Here is a 22,616-nt window from a genome sequence, read left to right as displayed (position 1 = left end):
GAGAGAAAAATTGTTTAGATGTTCCTTCCTGGGTAAAGGTAATTTCTACTGCAATTATATTGCTACTTCTTGTTTAATTTCTGGAATAAGCGTATCTGTCTATTTCAGTATATGGTTGCATGCATGTGGTGAAATATATATAGAGGGTAAAGCCAAACAACATGGACGTAAGATCATTAATCGTCATTGAATACACGCAGAACTAATGTACATTTAAAATGCTTTATTTTGTTATTCTTGTGTTGTTATTAACTAAGGTGAAAGTGATTACAAGTTTATTGAAATTATTAAAAAATCAGTGAGTTATCATGCTCCAGTAATGACAAGCAAAGAAAGTGCAAAGTTAGAATGAAGTAAGAAATTAGACCAGTTCACAAACGCGGTATTGCCAAATTCTGTCCCTATTAAGAAAATACAAAAAACAACAATAAAACATGCCTTTGCATGTCTGTGTTTTGTTTTTTTCCGGCATGTTTGGGTTTTGCTTGCATGGAACCGTGACATATTCATTGAATCTATTATATTGTAGCTTTTATAGATATAATTTAAAAGTTTTTGAGTAATGTGGTTGGCGTTTGTGTATCATTGCTTATATAATTGCTTGTGTATAATTATAAATCTAGTTTCTCTAGCGCAATGTATTAAGCCGGGCCAGTGAGAACTTTTTGTAAAATTTCTTGAAACAATACGAGAGTTCACTTAACTCAAGTACGCGATTCTCAGTTTTGACTGGCAAATGCTGCCATCATTGCATTTTATACAGCCGAGTTCAGGACTGTGAAATTATATCCATGCATGGACATAATGAAAATTTTGGTACATTGTAATTTTTATAAAAATGACTTACTCTCTCCGATTGTTATGATGACTTTTCGCCCCTACAAGAACGTAGTTCCAGGGAACGACGTAGTTCATAGAACCATCCCAAGTATTGACATAGCCAGTCCAGCGGCAATTACTTAGCCACTTTGCCTTGGTACTACAACACAAGAAATCGAACAATCTGTCCTCGTGGTGATTGTTGTGCTTGGAGTGCACACCTAAATGAACAAAAAATACCAATTGACTTTTCCAGCGTTGTGATTTAGGCTCAGTAAACATTTTCTCATATTTACAGTAAAACACCTTTAGCACTTTAGCATACGTACAGTAAAACACATTGGCACTGAAACACCTTTAGTTAGAACATAGACGTCACTGCGATAACAACTGCTACTGGCGTAGCTATAAATTTTATTTACTTGTTTTGCGCTGGACGCTGCTGGCGCAAATAATCTACCAAGTTCTATAATCGTTGTCTTTGCCTTTGGTGCGCGTGTAAACCAAAGTGAGTTTATTTAGTACATTTGCTAATTCAGATTTAGTTTGTTACCAAGACTTTATTTCCGCATTTACGAACCTTAAATTTAGCTTTGTTGATGGAACACTTCAAACACTATTGAAATTGTCTTGCACGCAGATTATTGTTCATGACGTACTATTTATCTATCTGTATATAGGCTGCATAAGATGGTTAAAGTTGCTCCTGTGTATGTGACCACGCAATACTGTATAGTGTACGCATTGATTGCTAATTCTATTCTGTCAAGTTCGAAATATCAGCGCACACCTACATCTCACGCGACCCCGCGTAACTGCAAATTATCGTTCGGTCCGTGAGAAGTATGCATGTACTTCATCAACAAATTTTTGTTGTTGTTTCTTGTTGAACTTCTAGGTACCTGAGATAACTCCTTTATAAGGGCATTGAAATAAGAGTTCGTTATCGTACGAATTCACCCATCCACTCCATACACATGAAGGTGTAATTTTTCTGTTGTGTCTGCATTGGAAACTCCACGAACGATCTTCATGGTGGTTGCTATGAAAACTAGTGATGCCGGATATCGATTTTCCTATAAAGTATATATAGAATTAGACTTAAACGCTTCAGTTCAAATATAGGGTGTTTATAAAATAAAAATAAGACAATTTGGAATTGTTTCCATGCAAAATCTGAAATCTTTTAGTTAGTTTGCAAGATGGCTAATTCATGTTCGACTTCAGCTGAAGCAAGAATAGCCGCGAGCAACGGAAATAAGTGCACAGTAATCTTTTCACAGACTCCCGGAGAATTTATATTCTGTAGAATGCTATGCCAATCCTATGTCATATATATGCAAAGAATACAACAAATTCTCGTGCATTAGCTAACCGAAATGAGAATTTAGTCGGTCGTTTCCTTGCACATGCATGCAGCTAGGCACTTTTCCGGAAGCAAAAGGTTGTCAGTACTCCGGGATGGCGAATAATTTTTCGTATTCTCTCGATAAAATCAAATCTAAAGCAAAGCATGCTGTTTCACCTGATCAGAACATACAATGTATATTTTATATAGTATTTATATATTTACATAGCTACAATTTACAGATATATAACGAGGAAATTGATACAGCACTCACTTCAATTCCACCCTCAGGACTGTTAAATAAAAACTAGCCTGTATTGAAACTAAAATTAAAATTCTATACTCTTTATATAGGTATAAAGGTATCAAAAGAAATATTTTAAGGAAAACGTAAATGTAAGTATTTTCAAAAAGCCTAATATTTCAACATGTAGTATATTCAATTTGGTAAGTATGGTAAAATTATAAAAATCGTGTATTTAAATACTGTATCTAGATCTTGCCCTTGGTCCTTGCTATACATCAGATTATTAAACCATGTAGAATTGTGAATTCGAAAGAGAATTCCTTTAAATCTATAGTCCAATCTATAGTCCATGCGGCATAAATAAACCAATATATAAACCTTTCGTTAATATATATAAACAATACTCTATATGATTAAAAAAACCTTACGCAATATATCAAGTCCATTGGCATATAATATGAACAAACACTATAATCTGCAATATCAAGTCCATTGGCATATAATATGAACAAACATATAATCTGCAATATCAAGTCCATTCAAACCTTTCGTTAATATATAAACTAAATTATAGGAGTATATAAAAAACCCTTACCGGGCCCTTCGCAAGTTCTAGTCCATTGGGCATCAAAGCTTGTACCAGCATTAATGACCATAAAATTCATGAGTATCAACAAGGAAGCCAGTGGCAGTGCGACTTTCATCATTTTGTCAAATTACTACAAAAACAGTAGCTATATACATATATAGTATAGGACTATATTTAATCAAATCAGTTTTAACATGATCATATATATAAATTTGAAAATACTAAAATTGCAGCCAGGAGTAGTCATATTCATAAGATAAAGGGGTTGACACTGGCATAAAAACGTAAAACAACGTTTATTTACAAGTTAAAAGACGTTTCGGTCAAAAATCTAAGACCAACCGACGAAGGTCTTAGATTTTTGACCGAAACGTCTTTTAACTTGTAAATAAACGTTGTTTTACGTTTTCATAGCCAGTGTCAACCCCTTTATCTTATAAATAGATATAAATGTATATATATATATATATATATATATATATAATATATATATAATATATATTATATATAATATATTATATAATTATATATTAATATACCTTTAATGTTGAATAGTGATGTACCCCAACAAATCCAAATCAGGATCTTATTTGAAAAAATTGACGTCCTGTGTGTCACATGCAGGTATAGCTCTAAGTATTAATAAAACACTTCGGGTTTGTGCAACTTATAAGAATTCAGTGAACAAAATCTTCCTTCAGCAATTGCTAAATCAAACTATTGTTTCAGGTAACCCCTGCCCCTCTGATAGATATAGTCTATTTACGGAATAGGGAGGGTTTACAACAAAACCTTTTTAATGACCTCCTGCATGTGTGTCACATGCAGGTATAGCTCTGTTTGTGCAACTTCTAAGAATTCAGTGAACAAAATCTTCCCTCAGCAATTTCTAAATCAAACTATTGTTTCAAGTAATTTCCGCCTCTTTGATAGCAATATAGTCTATTTACGAAGGTTTGCAACAAAACCTTTTTAATGACCTGCTGCGTGTCACAATTTGCAGCCGGTCATTTCCAAAGGTAGTTGGGACCCTTACTATCTTTAATTAAAATCTACTATATGATGATTGATATACATCTTGCCATACATTTCCACCCACCTCCCCCTAATCAATGTTGGTTTTCAAATCCAATATTTTGCGATGGTAATGATAAATTTAGGTCACTCTTATTAAAGTCTGCACATTTAAAATGCAATTTCGAACAAAAATTGATAGAGTTGATAATTAACAGAGTATTCAATGAGCAACTTCAACTTTGAACGTTTATCTACCTCTGGGTTGTTTGATATTATGTAGCAAGACTTGATTTGGCATACACGCGTTTTAGGTTTATTATTATTATTATTATCATAATTATTATAATTATAAAAATTAGACATTGCAGCTGTGAAGCTGAATTGCGTGCAAAAAAGATAAAAATATATAAGCTACAATATATAAGAAGAATCGAAGTAAGAAACTATTTACACTACCGTAGCTAATTAGTATTAAGGCAAGGCGGTTAGGTAGGGTTATTTACACGGGCACACCATGCAGGGGTTATTTTTCATAAGGCTAAAGGCAAAGGCGAGACAACTGCTAACTCGAGTATTTCAATGCAAATTAAGTAGCGTTTATTTGATCACGTTTAGCCAATGCGACAACTGTCTAGAGTAGTATTTGCAAACCTAATTCAATGACAGCGCAAGTATGCATAGGTGCCGCCAACAATATACCCATGCATATTATACATTCATTTGTCACTCAAATTGCTGAATGAAAACACCACGAAAATAGCGATATTGATACAAATATGATGGTATTATATGGTGTTATTTGTAATTTGGTTACATAGGCATAGCTAGAAATTGTATACTGGAGTCTATTCGAAGTTGAAAACGCAAGAATAATTCTTCGGGTACCGACGTACCGGCTAAAGAACATGACCTGATATACTATTATCAGAAACGCCAGAGAGGTCTGATTATCCTGATCAATATATAGGTTACATATCATGCATATACCGCATATAGGGTATTCGCCGGCTGTGCCCACATTGGAAGACATATACTGATGTTTCTGGTTGGAGATCAAAATCAAGCTCGACGTTTAGGATTTACCAAGCTTCCTTTCATGCTTTAATTAAGTTTGTAATGGATCGAGGTCGAGAACTAGCGTAGGTGTGCATTGTGAAATTGTCGCCAATTTGCATAACAGTTATGTCTTTCAAATCAGTGCTGAAGGAAGGCGAACGCCACGGATACGATATTGCGATATTGTGTGCAAACACCCGACACTATTTAGCTTTTTACAAAATATGGTACTATATTTAATTGAAAAAGTGGAAATTTCTCAACTGCTTTCGGTTGACGGGTTGATTCTTACAAGTATAAAAATTCCACTCGATTTTACATGTTGCTCTTCCAGTGAAACATTTAAATGAACCCTTTGACATTTATCTTCATTCTTCATCGACCGAATATGCCGAAATTTATATCCATAATTTACTCCCATTTTAATGTTTTACTTTTAATAATAATCAAGTTTTTTTACTACATGTTGTTTTAAAGCCATTTATTCTTTCCACGTTTTCGGTTTACAGGTACAGGTATGATATAAATGTTTGTTCAAACGCCATAGCCATATAGCTTATAGCTATAGTCTACCACAAAGCACCGTCCAGGTGAAGTACGAAAGAACAAAATAACGATACGCTTACCTGCAGACCGGAATAGTACATGAAAATCTAAATTTCTCAATTAATATGATACAATTATAAACTTTCTGTAATTATGTCAGAACTTCATTATTTTAACCAATGCCACCAATGGAATTTGCTCTCACAAACTATTTACTCTCATTAGCTACGTGCAATGATGAAAAACATTTTTTTTCAACAAGTACATAAAAAATCTTTTATTTAGACAAATACTAAATTCATGTTTGGTAGTAGAATAAGGAAGTGGTGACCTTATGGTAAATGAAGTAGGTAATAAATTCAGGCTCTGCGGGTGACTAACTCCCAGATGTAACATCGCGATTCGCGCCATCCTCACATAGTCTGCTATTACAGTGCTATAATATTAAGGCCATTTATAGGATGAAAAATAAGACGCAACTTAAATAAGACGCGAACTGTCCATTTATACGAGCCTGCCAAGCTCTTATCTAATACGCGACTTATTTTCTCTCGTTTAAATGGCCCTATTATCGTAAAAAACATTGAACCAAACATCACTCATTTGTCCATATTGATTCTTGATAGGTTAAATACTCTTATATTCACATGTTTTACTTTTTCCATCACGTGGTATGTGTTCAGCATAGCACACAGTCATAATTATGAGCTTATTAGCCCTCCTTGAAAACAAAATGCAAAAGTCAGCTAAGTGTTTTGAGATTTGATTTCTGTGTCAAACAAACTATATTATTATATAATATTCTTGTAAGTTTGCAGGGCGGCATTAATAAGTCCCGGGTTAATGGGTCAAAACCTTTGCAGTATTAAATACTTACGTGGTGTACCTACAAATTAATTTACTTATATTACTATAGTTTTCAAAAAATCTCAAGGTTGAAACTTACAGTATTAGTCTTCTTTGGGTGTCTGGTTATCTTTATAGGTATCTTCACTCTCTTGCATAGCCATCCAGACATAAGCACCAATTACGATGTGCACTGCTATAACACTGCCAGCTACAGGTATTACAACACTTCCTAAACAGGTATTACAACACTTCCTACATATATATACATACATATATATGTATATACATATATATGTATATATATACCCACCATATCATACCTTGAGGTAAACCTTTCTGAAGAAGAAAGAATGTTCCTATTGGAAAAATGAACATTCCAAGAGAAAATAACAGTAGCTTCTTTAGTACAGATATATCAGCTGAGCTATACAGAGTAAAAGGGACAGGTAAGTAATTGTTAGACAGACCTGGGAGGTTTTGTGATATTAAATTGCTCTGCATTACAAGGGAATGGAGTCATCAGCTAGCATAATAATAGACAAACTAACAATCTTGGTATCAAGAAGAAATAAATCACCACAGCACACTGGGAAGAAGAGTGTACTAAGTGTACTAAAAATATACTGAAATAAGTATTATTGCATGTTTGGCTGTAAAACATCAAGTACTTAGTATGGAAAATATAGCCATGCAAAGTAGGCATTTTTTGTATACTTTTGTCTTAGGCGCAACAGTGTGTAACTAAGTAAGGAAGGATACAAATTACAAAAGGGATACAAAATTTGCCAACTTGGCTTTGCTATATTTTCAGTACTTTATAATATTTCACAGCCAAATTTGGCAATTAATTTACCTAAGTTTAGTATGCCCTTTTCAGAAATTTCCTTTTTGTTGCCGATATTAAAAGTGTGTCTATTATGGAAGCAGTCCATTATATAGGTCTGAATGTTATTTGGTGTCTGGACAGCAAAAAATTTACTTTCCAAATGTTCACCAGTTAAGTCATCTTATTAGAGATAAATTTGCTTAGCTATGGCACAGCTATGGCACTGGTTGTAACATATAAAATGATACAAAGTTGCAAACACTGGAATATATAACCATTAGCTATATTTGAAATTGCCATTCTAGTTCTTTTGGCACTTTTTCACAGCAATGAACTCCAACGACCCTTTTTTAATGTAATTTTAGGTCCCTAGTGCTAAAAAATACAACTGCATGAGTTAAAGTGGAAGTCAAGTTGGTGCATGTGGCTACCATATTGTTAATTCAGCCATGACTAGGTATATTCATTAACTTTTATTGGAGAGGGAGAGCTGTCTATGTAACAATGGGGTAAACCTTTCTAGAATTCTGACAATATACATAGTTATAAAAGCATCTTTTATAGGTTGGGCACATAAGTTAGCCAATAAAACACAATATATATATAGTCATAGTATTAAAACAGCAAATAACCTACAGATTTAAAAAATATACCTAAACTTATCCGTGGATGTCTTATCCGTGGATGTCTTATCCATGTTATTATGAGGACTTTTTATCCTTTTAACAATAATTTTCTATCTTGCTGAGAAGAGAAGACATAAATTGCCACACCCCGGCAATAGCTATTATTCTGGTTATATTTAGGGGGGGGGAAGATGCAGATTGTAGAATCGACGTCGACGAAGGTCCAAGGAGATGGCCGGAATGTTGGGAAAGTGGCGAACTTCTTTCCAACTTATCTCGCGGTCATTTTACGGTTTAACTCCATATCTTACTCAAATAAGAAGCAGAGTATATAATGCTCATCTTTCAAGTCGTGCACGTAGCAGTGTTTCAAAACAACTAACACTAAAAGCAGGTTTAGCAAGTGCAGTAGTCGGTTCTGTGGTATGGTGTTACTCTTCGGGACGTGGTAATTAGATATGTTGTAATATTTCATTTATTTTTATGCATATATGATTAATACGAAATGATATACCAAATGATAAACTAAGGTTTCATATTGTATGAAAGGTTGAATGATCTTTAAAACATGTCACAAATAGCACCAATCATAAAGCATCATGTATTCATGCACATTGTAGTATTAAATTTAAGATGACATATTATGGTATGTTTTATCAAGCACTTCCTTTCAACAGAATTATAGCTGTAGATAACCTTCACATCTCCACCTTGGTAAATATTTTAGTGTGTAAAAGAACATAGCTATAAGCATTACTTTAGAATTAAAACCCAGGTTTCCACCAAAAAATGGAATTGAAGCCAGCTAAAACTGATAGCAAATAAGTAGCAGTTCCCATGCATACTAATAATATCTACCAGAACTCTCATGCAGGGATGTATGTGACCCAAGGGGCAGGGGGGTTTCATACATTCAGCTCTAGATGGTTGATTCCTTTTGTAGCAGCACCCCATTATAATAGCATTGACCTTGATCTCATTCATATTATATATTAATTAAATATGTACATTCTGTTGCAGGCCAGTCTGAAAATTTATGCCATTTCGCCAAAGAAAATCGAAGCAAAGAACTAGAACAGTACGTAAGTATTCAATTGTGCACAGTAGCAATCATGTGTATATATAAGCAGGGTTCGAATTAAATTTTTAAAAGTGGATAGCGATTTTCTGCCTGTTTCCCTTATGCAATAAAAAGTGAATAGCGAATATCTACTAAGTGATTTAAACTTATTTTTTATTTATCTTGTATTTACTTGAACTTGCAACGTCGCTATTTATGGAAATATTGCAAATTGGATTTTGAAAGATTGTCATAATCTCAGCCAAATGGAAGTGATTGTCGCTCTTTTATCATTTGATTTAATGTTTTAAATTAAAATTGATACAACATGCATCAAAATATGACATTGGGCTCTCTATTTTAATCATAGGCAACGCAAAAATGCAGGTTATAATCTCGCGTGATGTCAATCTATAACCCGTATTTTTGAGAATATAGCATACTCTTCACCATTGACTTCCGTTTCAAACCGCAAACTTCATATTACAAACGTATAAAACAAACGTGTGAAAATGTCTGGTTTGTGCTAAGACAAAATGGTTGTAAAAACATCTTTCCTTCCAATTCTTTCCAGTTATCCCGACTTTTATCCTGCTAAGTGCTAAGCTCACGAAATAATTGTTTTGATGTTAAACTATAAATTTTTCGCGTGTCTGGCGGTATAACAAATTGAATAGCGAAACGCAAAAAATGGATAGCGAATCGCTATTCGCTACCCGTTAATTCGAACCTTGTATATAAGGCAATACAGCCAATGCTGTAAACTGTAAATAGTTTGATTGTTTAAAAAGAAAACGATTGAGAGAACATCTATAATCTGGAATCAGGTGTATGAATTTCCGTTAATAAATTCTGCATAATGGTAGCTACTTTAGCTAAAAATCTCTTCACATTGTCAGCAAAGTGTTGTGAACCTCTCCCCCTGTGATTATCTAGTTTTTATGTATACACCATCATGTCTTATTTTATATATGGATTTGGATGTAGATTGTTATCAGAAGGTGGATGTGATGTTAATGAAACACATTCTTTAGGATGGACCGCACTACATGTAGCTGCAATGAACGACAGCGTAAGGTACCAGTGGTAATTTAGTCCGAAATGGTGTGTGCCGGATTAATACCTCCAGCTAATGATCTTCCACACAAATATTTCACTTAACAAAGCCATTTTACTTTGATTGAAGTCATGAAAATGATGATCGAGAATCGAGATACAACTGACAGTAAAAAAATAGCTTGAAACACACACTAAGAAAACTTGCTTCATACAATCATTGTCTTGAGTATCTCTATATTGTGATACCTGGAGTGAATCCAGGATGATCTGCAAGGATAGGTGTGCACATTAATTCCTCCACCAACTTGGCCGATATCACAGTATGAACCTAAACATGGCGTGCACACCATGGGTACCCTGTAGCTCCTGTGTAAACAAGGTTTAATAATAGTCAAGACCTATATTATCTCAACTCCGTCTAGGGCAATGAAACTACTGTTGCAAGCTGGTGCTGATCCAAATATGAAAGATGAATATTCTACACCTTTTAAAACTGCTGGAAAAAAGAAAATGAGAGTCATGGACGGTAAGTTTATTGGCAACTTTAAAATAAATAAAATCTTGTCAAAATTTACGTTAAATACTTCTGATCTTTCTTCAGTGATAATGATCCGTGAAGATGAATTTTCTCATCGATTAAACAAGAATGCCAATTTTTGTGGATTTACCCCTTTGCATTATGCCAGTCTCATTGACAGCTACGAGGGGGTTAAGCTCCTTCTGCAAGAAGGTAATATTTCGCGAATATTGCATTGCGTTAGAAAAATTTTTCCTTTCAGATGATGCCGGTTTCTGTATTGTATGAACAAACAAAACATTTTGTATATCCAGAATCCATATGTATATCTAGGAAAAATATGATATCAAATTATAGGAGCTGATCCAACCTTGAAAGACGACAGTGGTCACACTGCAGAGGAATATACAGAAAACGAAAGCATAAAAAAGTTGATTAAAGCAAACAAAGAAGACGTAAGATTAGAATCACAGGATAGAGAACATTCACGTGAGAAGAGTGTGTTGTACATCTGCTGTACACGTGTAAACATGATTTCAACCATAAGCACCACATGTATCGGTTAAAGACTAAACACTTAACACACTGAAATAGTCATATTATTTCTACAATTTGGTTTTCTCTGATTTTAACTGGCCTTCCCCAGTCCACACCACTGAAAGTAGCTACATTCCCACATACTTTCCCTGGTATGGACTGGGATCTGGGGCACACACTAGACTTTAACTTGATGGTCTTTGATATTCTATTTAGTTTATACAGAGGAAGCGCAAACGAGAAACTGATGAAAGAAGGAAATATCCTTTAGAGAAGAGGATAAAGGAAGCGATAATTGGCCAAGAAGGCGCTATTGCAGTAGTTTCATCAGGTTTGTTTAAAGTAAGCTTCTAAACAAGTCCTCTCCTCTGTTCTACGTACATTCTGTCCATTTCAACGTGCCACAATTAAACTGTTTTAAATCAACTTAATGCAATAGTCAAACCCAACAAAGATACATCTCTTAATCATGCGTATTAAATCAAATGGTCAATCACTTCTGTTTTAAGTAACTCAAAAGTATTTTTTTCTAAAACGTTGTCGTTCTTACGTTTCTTTGTGTGACCTAACGATAACACTTAATTACTTTAAACCAACAACTTATATTTTGCATCTCAACACAATGTCAACACAATATTCCTTGCATACAAGGTTACCAGATTAACCGAGTATATATTAGCGAAACGCCATCATTACGAGAAGATGCATGCATGGTTGTCGTAATTTCTGTCCTAATTTGAGCGAGGCACAAGTGGCGCTTGTTGCCAATCAGAGGCATGCCTTGGTCGCAAACTACGCCACAGAGCTGACTATACTAGATATTAAATAAAGGGTTATAGACAACGCAGACATTTTATATATAAGATCTATTTCTGCATTTATATATTGTGTAGAACTACTGCTGTGTGTGATGTTTCTGCTTTCGCTTTCTTAGCAATTAGAAGACGGGAAAATGGCTGGTATGACGAAGACCATCCGCTTGTGTTTCTCTTTCTCGGCTCGTCTGGAATAGGTACTTCCGTGATCGTCGCTTTAATAATTAGCAATAACGGAATCACCTCTAGGCCATTTTCATGCCTCGTTTTTTACATGTGCCAAATTGCGTACAGAAAAATAGATAGATCATCACAAAATGCCCTATTTGCTAAAATTTCAAGTGAACACTCGGTATCATGCAAAATGCTTGGAGACTTACTGCATGTGGGAATTTGTTGGGTAATTTTTAGAGCTTAGGTTTCAATTTTGGGAAAACTTTTCAATGTAAATATCCATGATATATCCCATTTAATATATCCATCGCTTTTCTATCATTTTTCACTGTTTTTAACGAAAAATTTTTACGAACTACTGTCTAAGTGATTTTTCAATTTACTCTTTGATAGGAAAAACAGAACTTGCAAAACAAGTTGCCAAATATCTTCATAAGGATAATAAAAAGGTAGGTCATTCTTGATATAATTACGGATGCAGTTTACGGATACAGGAACGCATTACGAACTATAACAGAATCGGTTTATTAGTTAGTGAGTTAGTTTATTAGTTAGTGAGTTAGTTTATTAGTTAGTCAGTTAGTTAGTAGTTTCTGCTGGGGCAGATAACGAACGTTTTTGTAAATGTCCAGGTTGAAACTGAGTTTAACCACTTCTTGAGATATTTGTAAAGCCGTTCGAGAAAATTTGTTCACAATTTTCTAAGATATTCTTCCCCAGAAGGAGAAACAAACAAACAGAGCTGAAAACATAACCTCTTAGTGTTAATGCCTTTCGCGCGCGAGAACAATTTAAGCATCAATAATATCATTATTAAAAATCATGAGATATGTCTCTTCTAACTGAATTGACCAATTATTTACTATTTACATTTTTAAAATATACCACGCCATTAATTTTTATTTCATTTCTCCATTGTAAAATTGATCTTTACAATCTTTGAATCTAATATGTTTAGGAACTGAAATAGCTATATCCCTTTAGTTTATTGAATACCAAGGGCTTTTTAAGCATTGTGCCGAACGCATTTACAGATAATCGGCCGAAATGGCTTGTCAAATGTTTTCAATTTTTTCGGTAATTAGCTACAAAATGCGACGCGGTTTGAATTAGCTTTATCTTCCTTAATTATAGTAAAATAGCGTTCTTTGTGTTGCATACGTGGCTGTGTTGCAATGGGCAAGTTAAAAGTTCACTGCTTACACCTGAGTAGCTATATGCACTACGGGCAAGGAACTCGGGAATTCACGATTTTTTATCATCAGCAGCAGCAGCAGCGTCGGCCGTCCACTTCTCTGCGTTAGCCAGTCTATGTCGAAACTTAATGTGCCTCACCAGATCACACAATCGATAAAACGAGCCTCGGCCGCAATGTTCACATGTATAAATGGCATTCTTCCTCGCATGTGATCGAATATGCTTCTTCAAGTTGCTTGGATCACCAAATGATTTCCAACATACTGTACAGCGGAGTGGTTTGTGTCCCGTATGTGTGCGCATGTGGATTTTCAAAACGTACCGTCGACAGTAAGATTTCCCGCAGTAATCGCATACAAAACGAGAACCGTTTTTTGACTGCTCGCTGGGAGGTTTGTCTTCTGTAGCGGTCAAGGAGGATCCAGAGCTGTTTCCAGGTTCGTCTTTGATGTCTTCCTGTTGTTCTTGTAGACCAGGTTGTTTGGTGGTGTTCGGGGTTGTGTCTTGTGTAAACGTTATTGCAGGACTGTTAATATTTTCAGCTCCTTTGCGTTCATCTTCTTCCCGGCTAACCTCATCTTGAGTTTCGCGGTTTATCCCGAACGTTTGTACAATCTCTTTTGTCTGATTATCTTTGCTTCTAGGCGAGAGTTGTCCAATGTCTAATGTCCTCTCTATCGGTCTTTCAGAGTGTTGTTTGTAGTCATCTCGAGAGTTTCCCGCTATCATCGCCCGCGATTCCTCTCTTTGGCTGCTTCTTTCTTTCAACATTCCCTGCAGACTTGCCTGGGGTTCGTTTCTTCTCGTATGACATTCGCTGGAGCGTAACGAGTGTGGCGGTTCCAGATACGTCTCCCTGTACCTTGGATAGTCGTGATGTTTGTTTGAAGGCATGTACGCTGGCGGCCAGGAGCAAGTGCAGCCAAGTGGACGTGTGATGGCTATCGGACGACGGTACCAGTTTAAATCATCGCCTGAGTAAAATGCTGTCTTACCATTGGTTAGTTCCATTCTGCCGTGGTGATATATTTCGGGGTAATAACGGGAGTTGTGCGCACACTCAGTGGAATCCCATATTCTCGGTCGTGTTTCTTCCTGGACGTGGACATTGGCCGTGTTTTTATTTTCAGTGTAAACACCTCGAACCAACCAATTGTCTATGTTATCCTCCTTTGACGTGCAGCCCAGACGAAGTGGCGTCGGCATTACTTCACCAAGATTCTTCTTGTATTCTTCTTTGTTCTCACCGTCAAAGCGATCCAACTTGAATCTCAGATGGTTTTGAGGTTGCTCTTTGTTATCATTTTTCATGCTTTCGCCATGACCTGAATGGATAATTCACGGTTTTAATACAGAGAGATGATGATGTTGAGACCCTGGTAAACGATATCATGCGTGGTTGAAATAGTTCGAGATGTTAGGATAGGGTATTTTAATGCTCACGTACCGTCCTTGTCATTTTGTTCCTTATCCTCCCAGCGTTCTCTTTCAAATGTGTATAAAATCTCTTCTCCAATTTCAATCTCGCGATAAGTATCAAATGAAATCTCGCCATTCTCGTTGATGAATCCTTTAATATTTGCTTTGTTTTTATCATTTGAACTGCCGATGTATTTTAACCAGTTGAATTGTTGACCATATTGGCAAACTAATTGTTCTTCTTTGTACTCCACCTAAAAGAGAGTTGCCGTTTAATAAAATTAAACTGCATATTAAATGAAGCCTATCCTAGTGGTGCACTGATGCACAACTTGACGTTGCTGTCCGGCTGCATCACGGGCGTTCGTTGTTGACTGGGTCATGCAGTCCCTGGCCATACCAGCAAAAGTAATCCAGTTAGATTAAATGCTGTGTAAATTGTCATTCACAAATTAAGGATGCTTGCGCCTTTGTCTTAACCGTAACTAGAGCCTTTTTGACCCAAAACCATTTTTACCTAGTATAATAACATGGCATACAACAATGGCATTTTCATGACTATATCTTATACAGACTTTTAAACCTCATTCCTCATGCATTATGTTTTTAGTCATGGCACATAAATTTCAAATGAGAATATATAACTTGAAGCTATGATAAGAAATTTTTAAAACAGTTTCTGTATAACTTAAACTATATAGTTATCAGTTTGTAGGTACACCACGTATATTTATCACTGCAGTAAATGTATACGTGGTGTACCTACAAACTGATAGTAATAATCTTTATTAATCTTATCCTTTCGTGTTGTTGTGTTGTGAGGATATTTTTTGGGTCAAAAACGATAATTTAACTGGCGTATACCGATATTACATTTTGCGGGATAAAATAAAAAACGTCTCAGGCTAAAATAAAAAATGTCTTTTGCCTCATTCGCATGCAATGTGTTGTCTCAAATCTCATCTTTCAACTTTCCTGACGAGGGCTCTCGAGCTCTTGTCGAGTCGAAGTCGAGTTTAGTTTTGTAAATTTTAAAGATTTCACAATTAAGTCACATTTTTAAAAGATCAACACATCTTTTTGTTATTCGTCATCTTTTAGAAAAATATATAATTTATGAGTATTCCTCATTTTTTTCACAGTTTTGGATTCTATTTTGTAAACATAATGTTGTTAGCTCTATACCTCAATCGTTAGTGAACAAAAACACGCTCACTTTTTTAGTTTTTCGTATAGTAAACTGAATTCTTGAATTACAAGTTCTGACTACCGCGGTTTCGTATTTCGGTTACGGCTTTTGATTTCGTTAAATTGTATAGTTTCATGCAACCAATATTTAAATTCATTCGTCCAGTCCGTACCATTCTTACACAGCTATATTCATTATTGTATAGTTTTAATTGCCCCCATGCAATGAACTGTTTGCGTGCCTATTTATCATATGTATAAGAAAGTAATGACTTTTGAAAACTAAATATTATGAAAGTACTAAAATGTTTTAACTTTATGGGCTCCGATCAACAATTAAGGTGTTAGTTCTATCGCAAAATGCATCAAGCACGAAAATATGATGTGGTTTATTATATAGAGTTGTTATACTTCACTTTATGGCAACGCATATGTATATCCCCATGCATGCCCAATCACTATAGCTATATCTCGTACTCAACGGCAACGCGTCCACGAAACACGGGTGCAAAATTCACAGTACGACTATTTAATACTGCAGAGACGCGACGAAAACACTGTTCATGGGGAAATGATCAAAAAAGTATAATTTCATTTATATTTATTGCTTATTAATATATATGCAATTATCTCTCTTGCATATTTGAACGAACACTCGTGGGGCGGAATTACGACTACTCACTCAGTAGATTATCCAGTGATGGATTTTATTTCTATTACTTCTATTGATACGATTTTCAATTCATATCAGTTACTTATACTCGTTTACTCTCAGGCTAGCATAACCAAAAAGAATCTCAATTATACATGTTTCCGGGAACGATGTTTAGTCCTAACTCCCAGAACGGTTCAATGTCTCCTTTTGTCGCTTCTTAATCTTATGACGAGGCATGTTACCAATCGACTTACCTCGACAAACCCGATCTTCTGATCTTCCAAGCTCTTGTTGTTCTGAGACTTTATAAGACGCGGCGGTAGACTTCCAAAAACAACGCCCTTTGGGATTATCGATGCTGCTCGCACACCAATTTCGAAAACCATGATGAGTTATCGTTCCTCTGTATAGATCAGAAAAGGCGGTCTTTCGTTCCTTCGTCTTCTATATGAAAAGCCCCAGAAAGTATCGGCACATATGCTGTCGGCGTCGATCACTCGTGTCCTCTGGTTCAAATGTTCTGCAGGGATTTTGTTTTAATAGCTGCAATACACCTGCCCGAAACAAGTCCTTTTGACTTATTTATGTATGCGATAACCTTGATTATGTTATGTACAGCTAATTATTCATTAATCGTAAGCACTAAAGATTACGCGGCATCATGCTGTTCGAATGCCTATACTGCTTCTGTGGAAGCAGTTTTATCAAAATGACATTCAATGATGTTCTTCTGAAACCCCATTTGATCCATCCGCGCGATATTTTGTGTGCGTCCCGAGAACTTAGTTCATATTTGTGAACTACTTTAAAAATCAATATCTCTATTTTAAATAACATGAATAAGAGGTGGCCATTATGAATTCTTTGCGGTCAAACTTAGTATAATAAACTCATCTTTCTCCTAATTGACACGTGTTTTTGAGGCAACCGCATTCGGCTCTTTCATCCGAAGACCCATAGACAAGAGACTCCCGTACGTTTAGTCACTTCATATTGTCCGTTTCGTTCATATCTCGAGCGAGGCGAGTGCATTGTCTTAATTTCCTAGCGAGAAACACGCGCGTTTATGTTAAAAGTCGTTAAAAATTAATTGAGTCATGGCTTGTAATTACGTGCGACGGTTCATCCATGCTGTGTGAAGGCTTGACATGGTCAGGCATGTACATAAATCTTTTAACAGCTTGTCATTGTAAGGTCTTCCAAGCAGTGCATAATTGATTTCCTCGGTTAAAGATAAAATGGATTTGGCTTTTTCGCATTTCGAAGTGCAAAACATTAAATCTTGTTTGTCCGCAAAAGTGTCGACGCCGATAAGCAGTGACGCCCTGTGAACTGAAAAGAATTAAAAACTAACGCAAAGAAATTCGCTCGTTAATCAAACATGATGGCAGGAAAGCTCGTTCATATCGACAAATGATTGACGCATAATATTATCGACGTGTTTATATACAGCTAATGTAAAGTGCTAATATACAACGGTAATAAGTATTCAGTCCCTCATTTTCGTTTACCGTATTTAGTAAATTGTTTCTACAGGTACTTTTATAACCGGAATGACATGCCGCTTCAGTACATTTGAAGTTAGTATTTAGATATATAACAGCAGTGTAACAGGTATTTGCAAATCCTGTACAAGAACACAGCCATAGGGCTCGTGAAATTCTCTGCTCCACGGATGCGATGTACTGGCGTGAAAAATGCCATGTTTGAAGAATGAAGATATCATGCACGATATAATTATAATTTCATCTTCAAAACTCGCTCTGTGATTGGTCGCTTGGCGCCGAATAAAAAATTCATTGCGGAATTCCGCCTCAGTATGTAAAGACTGGACCTCGCGATGAACAATTAAACGTATATAAGTTGCATTGTTAAGATTTAGAATAGTCGTTATTCTCAGTTTAATTGTCTTCACCGCGACTAAACGGATTCCCAGCTCAATTGTTAAAGGAAAAACTCGTTGAAGACCGTTTATAGTATGTCTTGAAGATATCCGATGAAAAATCCGATGTAATTTTCTGCTGAATCTTCAATGTTTTTACATTATTAACCAAACAATCGTATTCTTGTATGCATTGTTCAGGGCACAGATTAGCAAAAAACGAAATTGAACTCTCATGAATCGACTTTACTAAAATATTAATAATATTATATTGACTGGATCAATTTGGACGTCTATATATTATATATAACTAAGGTTTTAGCCTTAAAGGATTGATCGCATATATAGATGTCGATAGGAGATTTCGAATTCAGGTAGATTTTATATTAGTGCTAAAAGATGAGTATTTGCAATCTTTTTTTCACTTTGGAAGACGCTTTTACATCATTTTGAAACCACCGAGTAAAATATGTTTCAATCATTATTACGTTTATTTGAAGCTTTGCCTTTGATGAAGGAATATTCCGCCGACTATGTATGAAAAGCCATCTGTAACCTCGCTGTAATTGATTTTTCATGTTAGCCTACAGAGCGGGCGATCTCCTCGCGGTGTAACCGTTAATGCTCGTTGTATTGTTATGGAAATTTAGCCGCAGGCGCGACTGTATTGAGCAAACCTATTATAGGCACTTATAATGTCGAAATGTGCTCAGCTACCAAGTGATCTCGCCCTCATATTTTAGCTAATCAGCTCTTATAGAAGGGTTGTCAAAATAGAAATCCATTCTGCAGTATTTAATCGATTATGTCTTTTGTTATTCCTCATGAAATTAGTCCAAATTTTGTGATTATGTTTACTTATAATAACTATAGTGTAGCTTTGACGTAAATTTGAAACCTAAATAGAGTATATTTCAATATTAAGTTTTAGGACATATTAAGTTTTTTGTTTCAACCGAGGAATGAATCTTTCTCTGATAACTAGTCCTAGTCCTTTCTCTTTTTGTAGAAAACTATTTTTTTCAGTACTTTTATTAATAATTTCTAAAATTTTTAAAAGTTATCTGCCAATCATTGAAATGTGTTAGAAAAGAGATAATGGAGAATAGTTGACGTTAAATGCCCAAAAGTGAAACCATAACAGCTTGCCAAACAATCGCGAAATCCAACCGTCTGCCAGAACTTATTTTCTGAGTGTTTACGACATAAGATGATTCATCTCTCTTGTTGAATATTTTATCAGGGCTTCATCAGACTGGATATGTCCGAGTTTCAGGAAAAACACGAGGTAGCTAAATGACTGGATACTTTCTATACTTTCTACTTCTTGTTGGGGGGGGGGAGGCAATTATAATATATGGTCATCTACATTTTAAGTACAGTTGAAATAATTACTAAAGGATTATGGGGTGAATATAGAGGAACACCAAAAAAGATCGTTGCTTTACTTTTTTCACTTATAGTTTGCCTTAAAATATAATAGGTAAACTTGTGTATATTTCGCTTTTCGTGCTTTAAAGGTGGCAAAGATGATTGGCTCCCCTCCTGGCTACATCGGTCATGATCAAGGAGGTCAACTTACGAAAGCTTTAAAGGAATGTCCGAATGCTGTTGTTCTCTTTGACGAGGTAAATAAATTTATTGCTGACATTATTGACTGAATTTTTGACATTGTCGTTGATGGGCCGTCATTTTTCTATTTATCTACTGAGTGATTGGTTGGTTGACGCTGGCGTGTTAACAAATTCATCTGCATTACTGTAAGCAGACTTACTAACCAACCAGTGGATTGATTCATTCATATTTTAGGTTGATAAGGCTCATCCTGATGTACTTACAGTCATGCTGCAGTTGTTCGACGAGGTTTGATTTCCTTGAAAGGTTTTAATTTTAGAATCGAAGCACTATTGTTTAAATCCTTCTAAATTACGGGCTGGTCCACTGAACTATATATTCTAGCTGTGGTGTCACTCATTCTTCCTGTCATTCTTGCTGGCCATCAGTTCTAAAGTTCTCTGCAACTTAGTAAAAGGTTATAGCTAATTCATTCAACATATCTTTATTGTTGCATGTAAATAGGTTTTTGCGACTTTGTAGAAGATTTCTATACTGTAGCGATTTTACTACATACTAACTAAAACTCGATCTATATGTACATGTTTTAACAGACAACAAAAAATGTCGATTTATTTAATGACTACCCGCGGTAGGAAGGTTGTAGCAGTACCTTAATTCCTACCTCATTTATCGCAGAACTATTTATTATTAACCACTTTCTTGTACACGACAGGGAAGGCTGACGGATGGCCAGGGTGAAACGATCGAATGCAAGGATGCCATTTTTGTGATGACTTCAAATCTGGCAAGCAATGAAATCGCTAAACATGGCCTGAAACTTCGTAAAGAGGCTCGTGAAATGATCGAAGAACGAGAAGCAAAAAGTGCAGGTATTTAAGTAGATGAGTTTTGTACTAAACTCGTCGTTTTGTTTGTTATTTGCTGAACTTGAAAATTCTTCTTCTAATAAAAAATGTACAAACCAACAATCTTTTTTAATATACAATTCTAGACGGAAAATCTGAGATTGATTTGTCCTCTGAACACGTCGAAATTTCAAGGAAATTTAAGGAAAACGTTGTCCAACCAATTCTAAAGGTATTTAGAATCACTGTTTACACCATGCTCGCGCTTGGACGATCACGATAAAATATCTTTAAACATCCTGAATATCAGAATGCATCAACATTGAATCTAATTACTTTATATCTTTCTCTATACATAGTTTCATTTTAGAAGAGACGAGTTTCTTGGTCGAATTAATGAAATCGTATATTTCCTTCCATTTTCACACAGCGAGTTGTTGAAACTCGTTGAAAAAGAGATGCAGTACTGGAGCAAACGGGTAAGCAATTCGTGTTTGACGTGTTGGCGTAACTTCAAGTCCAACTTCGGGATCTTAAATTTATGAACTTTCCTTTCGGACTTGCACTAATACAGCGGACGAAAACCATCTATACTGTAGTATTTTTCTTTTAGATGTCTTAATAGAGTTGTGAATCTTACCGAGAATATAACGAATTCTGTTTCAGGCATTAGAACGTCATGACATTACCTTGTCCTGGGATAAAGAAGTTCTAGCTTGCATGACAGATGGTTATGACGTGTACTATGGAGCAAGATCAATAAAACACGAGGTAGTTTCTGGGATGACTGCATGCACGCATGCGTCAAATGATAACGTCGAATATACGTAAATGCTAATTAGTTTTTTAATTGAAAGCTATAAAAATTAAACCTAATAAATCAGTTGAATAATTGCCTTTAAAGTATAAGCAGACGTTCTGGCTCCTTCGAACATTTCAGCTTTCTTTGGGGCTAATATAACATGGTCGCAGGTTTCCTCTGTTCCTCATTGGATGCTAATAACATGCATCGCAACTTAATGTTTCAGGTTGAAAGAAAAATAGTTAATCAGATTGCAGCAGCACACGAACAGGACATGATAAGCAGTGGATGTGCTTTAAATGTGGCAGTGAAATATGATTATGGCGAAGATCAAACCGTGGCAACAGCGAGGATTGTTCTTGAGGTTATTGAAAACAACAAGGAAAAGAGAAGGATTAAAGTGGACGACTATTATTCACCAGAACATACTGCAATCTTCTGATTAAATATCCGCGTGGATAATATGACGGTCGCAGAATGATATGGGAGGTTAGTCACAGATAGCGAACTACATGCCAATCTACCGAACGGCAGGGATGTGCATAGCATTCTGATCCTACGTATATTGCAACGTGGTGTAAGTCGTGTATATCGTCCTCGTGGATGGAGTCACAGCGATGTCCAACCTTGAGGTTGATCAATTTTTACGCTGGCAAAGAGAACTTATCGCTTTTAGTTAATTCTATATCAACTCTAATATCGTCATCCAAAGGCCTTTGAAGTTTAAGTGGCGTGCAAAAGTGAGGTTCCTGTCGAAAGGCATAACAAAATTCCGTTTTTGCATGCAACATCAACACCGCGGGCGGGCGACTTCCACGCGGGCTTAATAAGCATAGATCCGTACAACAAGGCAGCTAAAAACCCCATCATTTTAATTCTTTATTATTAAATATATATTCGCATATGATCATAGTACAAACTATAAACTATCACAATTCTAACCTATGACATTGCTTTCATGATAC

General features: G+C 35.7%; 3 protein-coding genes and 1 long non-coding RNA gene across 7 annotated transcripts; 1 reads left to right on the top strand and 3 right to left on the bottom strand.

The window, feature by feature from the left end:
• Window positions 1-213: 213 nt before the first annotated feature.
• On the bottom strand, window positions 214-3,650 carry LOC114524898 (hemagglutinin/amebocyte aggregation factor-like). Its single transcript, XM_028546117.1, has 5 exons — window positions 3,543-3,650; window positions 3,010-3,133; window positions 1,722-1,895; window positions 848-1,040; window positions 214-401 (listed from the first exon to the last, which is right to left on the bottom strand). The coding sequence occupies exons 2-5, from the start codon at window positions 3,119-3,121 to the stop codon at window positions 362-364; spliced, it is 519 nt and encodes a 172-aa protein (XP_028401918.1). The 5' UTR covers window positions 3,122-3,133; window positions 3,543-3,650; the 3' UTR covers window positions 214-361.
• A 1,849-nt stretch (window positions 3,651-5,499) lies between these two features.
• On the bottom strand, window positions 5,500-8,059 carry LOC114524789. Of its 2 annotated transcripts, none has more exons than XR_003687124.1 (4): window positions 7,951-8,059; window positions 6,782-6,895; window positions 6,569-6,700; window positions 5,500-6,343 (listed from the first exon to the last, which is right to left on the bottom strand). It is a non-coding gene; the product is annotated as an uncharacterized LOC114524789 (long non-coding RNA). The 2 variants fall into 2 exon arrangements; XR_003687123.1 differs by having other exon boundaries at window positions 5,503-6,343; window positions 6,792-6,895.
• Window positions 8,060-8,140: 81 nt separating this feature from the next.
• Window positions 8,141-22,519, top strand: LOC114524785 (caseinolytic peptidase B protein homolog). 3 transcript variants are annotated; one of them, XM_028545965.1, is made up of 17 exons: window positions 8,141-8,371; window positions 8,944-9,001; window positions 9,971-10,060; window positions 10,465-10,568; window positions 10,644-10,772; window positions 10,917-11,014; window positions 11,313-11,427; window positions 12,031-12,108; window positions 12,479-12,534; window positions 19,670-19,714; window positions 19,947-20,054; window positions 20,236-20,289; window positions 20,717-20,873; window positions 20,996-21,081; window positions 21,209-21,328; window positions 21,516-21,620; window positions 21,878-22,519. In XM_028545965.1, exons 1-17 carry the CDS (start codon window positions 8,155-8,157, stop codon window positions 22,091-22,093), a joined length of 1,836 nt encoding a protein of 611 aa, XP_028401766.1. In that variant the 5' UTR covers window positions 8,141-8,154; the 3' UTR covers window positions 22,094-22,519. The 3 variants fall into 3 exon arrangements, with proteins under 3 accessions (XP_028401766.1, XP_028401768.1, XP_028401767.1); XM_028545967.1 differs by having other exon boundaries at window positions 8,341-8,371; window positions 8,944-9,005; window positions 9,971-10,055; XM_028545966.1 differs by having other exon boundaries at window positions 8,341-8,371; window positions 8,944-9,005.
• On the bottom strand, window positions 12,708-17,037 carry LOC114524786 (zinc finger protein 248-like). Its single transcript, XM_028545968.1, has 3 exons — window positions 16,799-17,037; window positions 14,730-14,955; window positions 12,708-14,607 (listed from the first exon to the last, which is right to left on the bottom strand). Exons 1-3 carry the CDS (start codon window positions 16,928-16,930, stop codon window positions 13,331-13,333), a joined length of 1,635 nt encoding a protein of 544 aa, XP_028401769.1. The 5' UTR covers window positions 16,931-17,037; the 3' UTR covers window positions 12,708-13,330.
• Window positions 22,520-22,616: the final 97 nt, after the last annotated feature.

Source organism: Dendronephthya gigantea, unplaced genomic scaffold (assembly GCF_004324835.1).
Source record: "Dendronephthya gigantea isolate DGI-Jeju-01 unplaced genomic scaffold, DenGig_1.0 000032F, whole genome shotgun sequence".
NCBI classification, from domain to species: Eukaryota; Metazoa; Cnidaria; class Anthozoa; order Malacalcyonacea; family Nephtheidae; genus Dendronephthya; species Dendronephthya gigantea.
The sequence above is the reverse complement of the archived record's forward strand: the minus strand, read 5'-3'. Positions and strand labels throughout refer to the sequence as shown.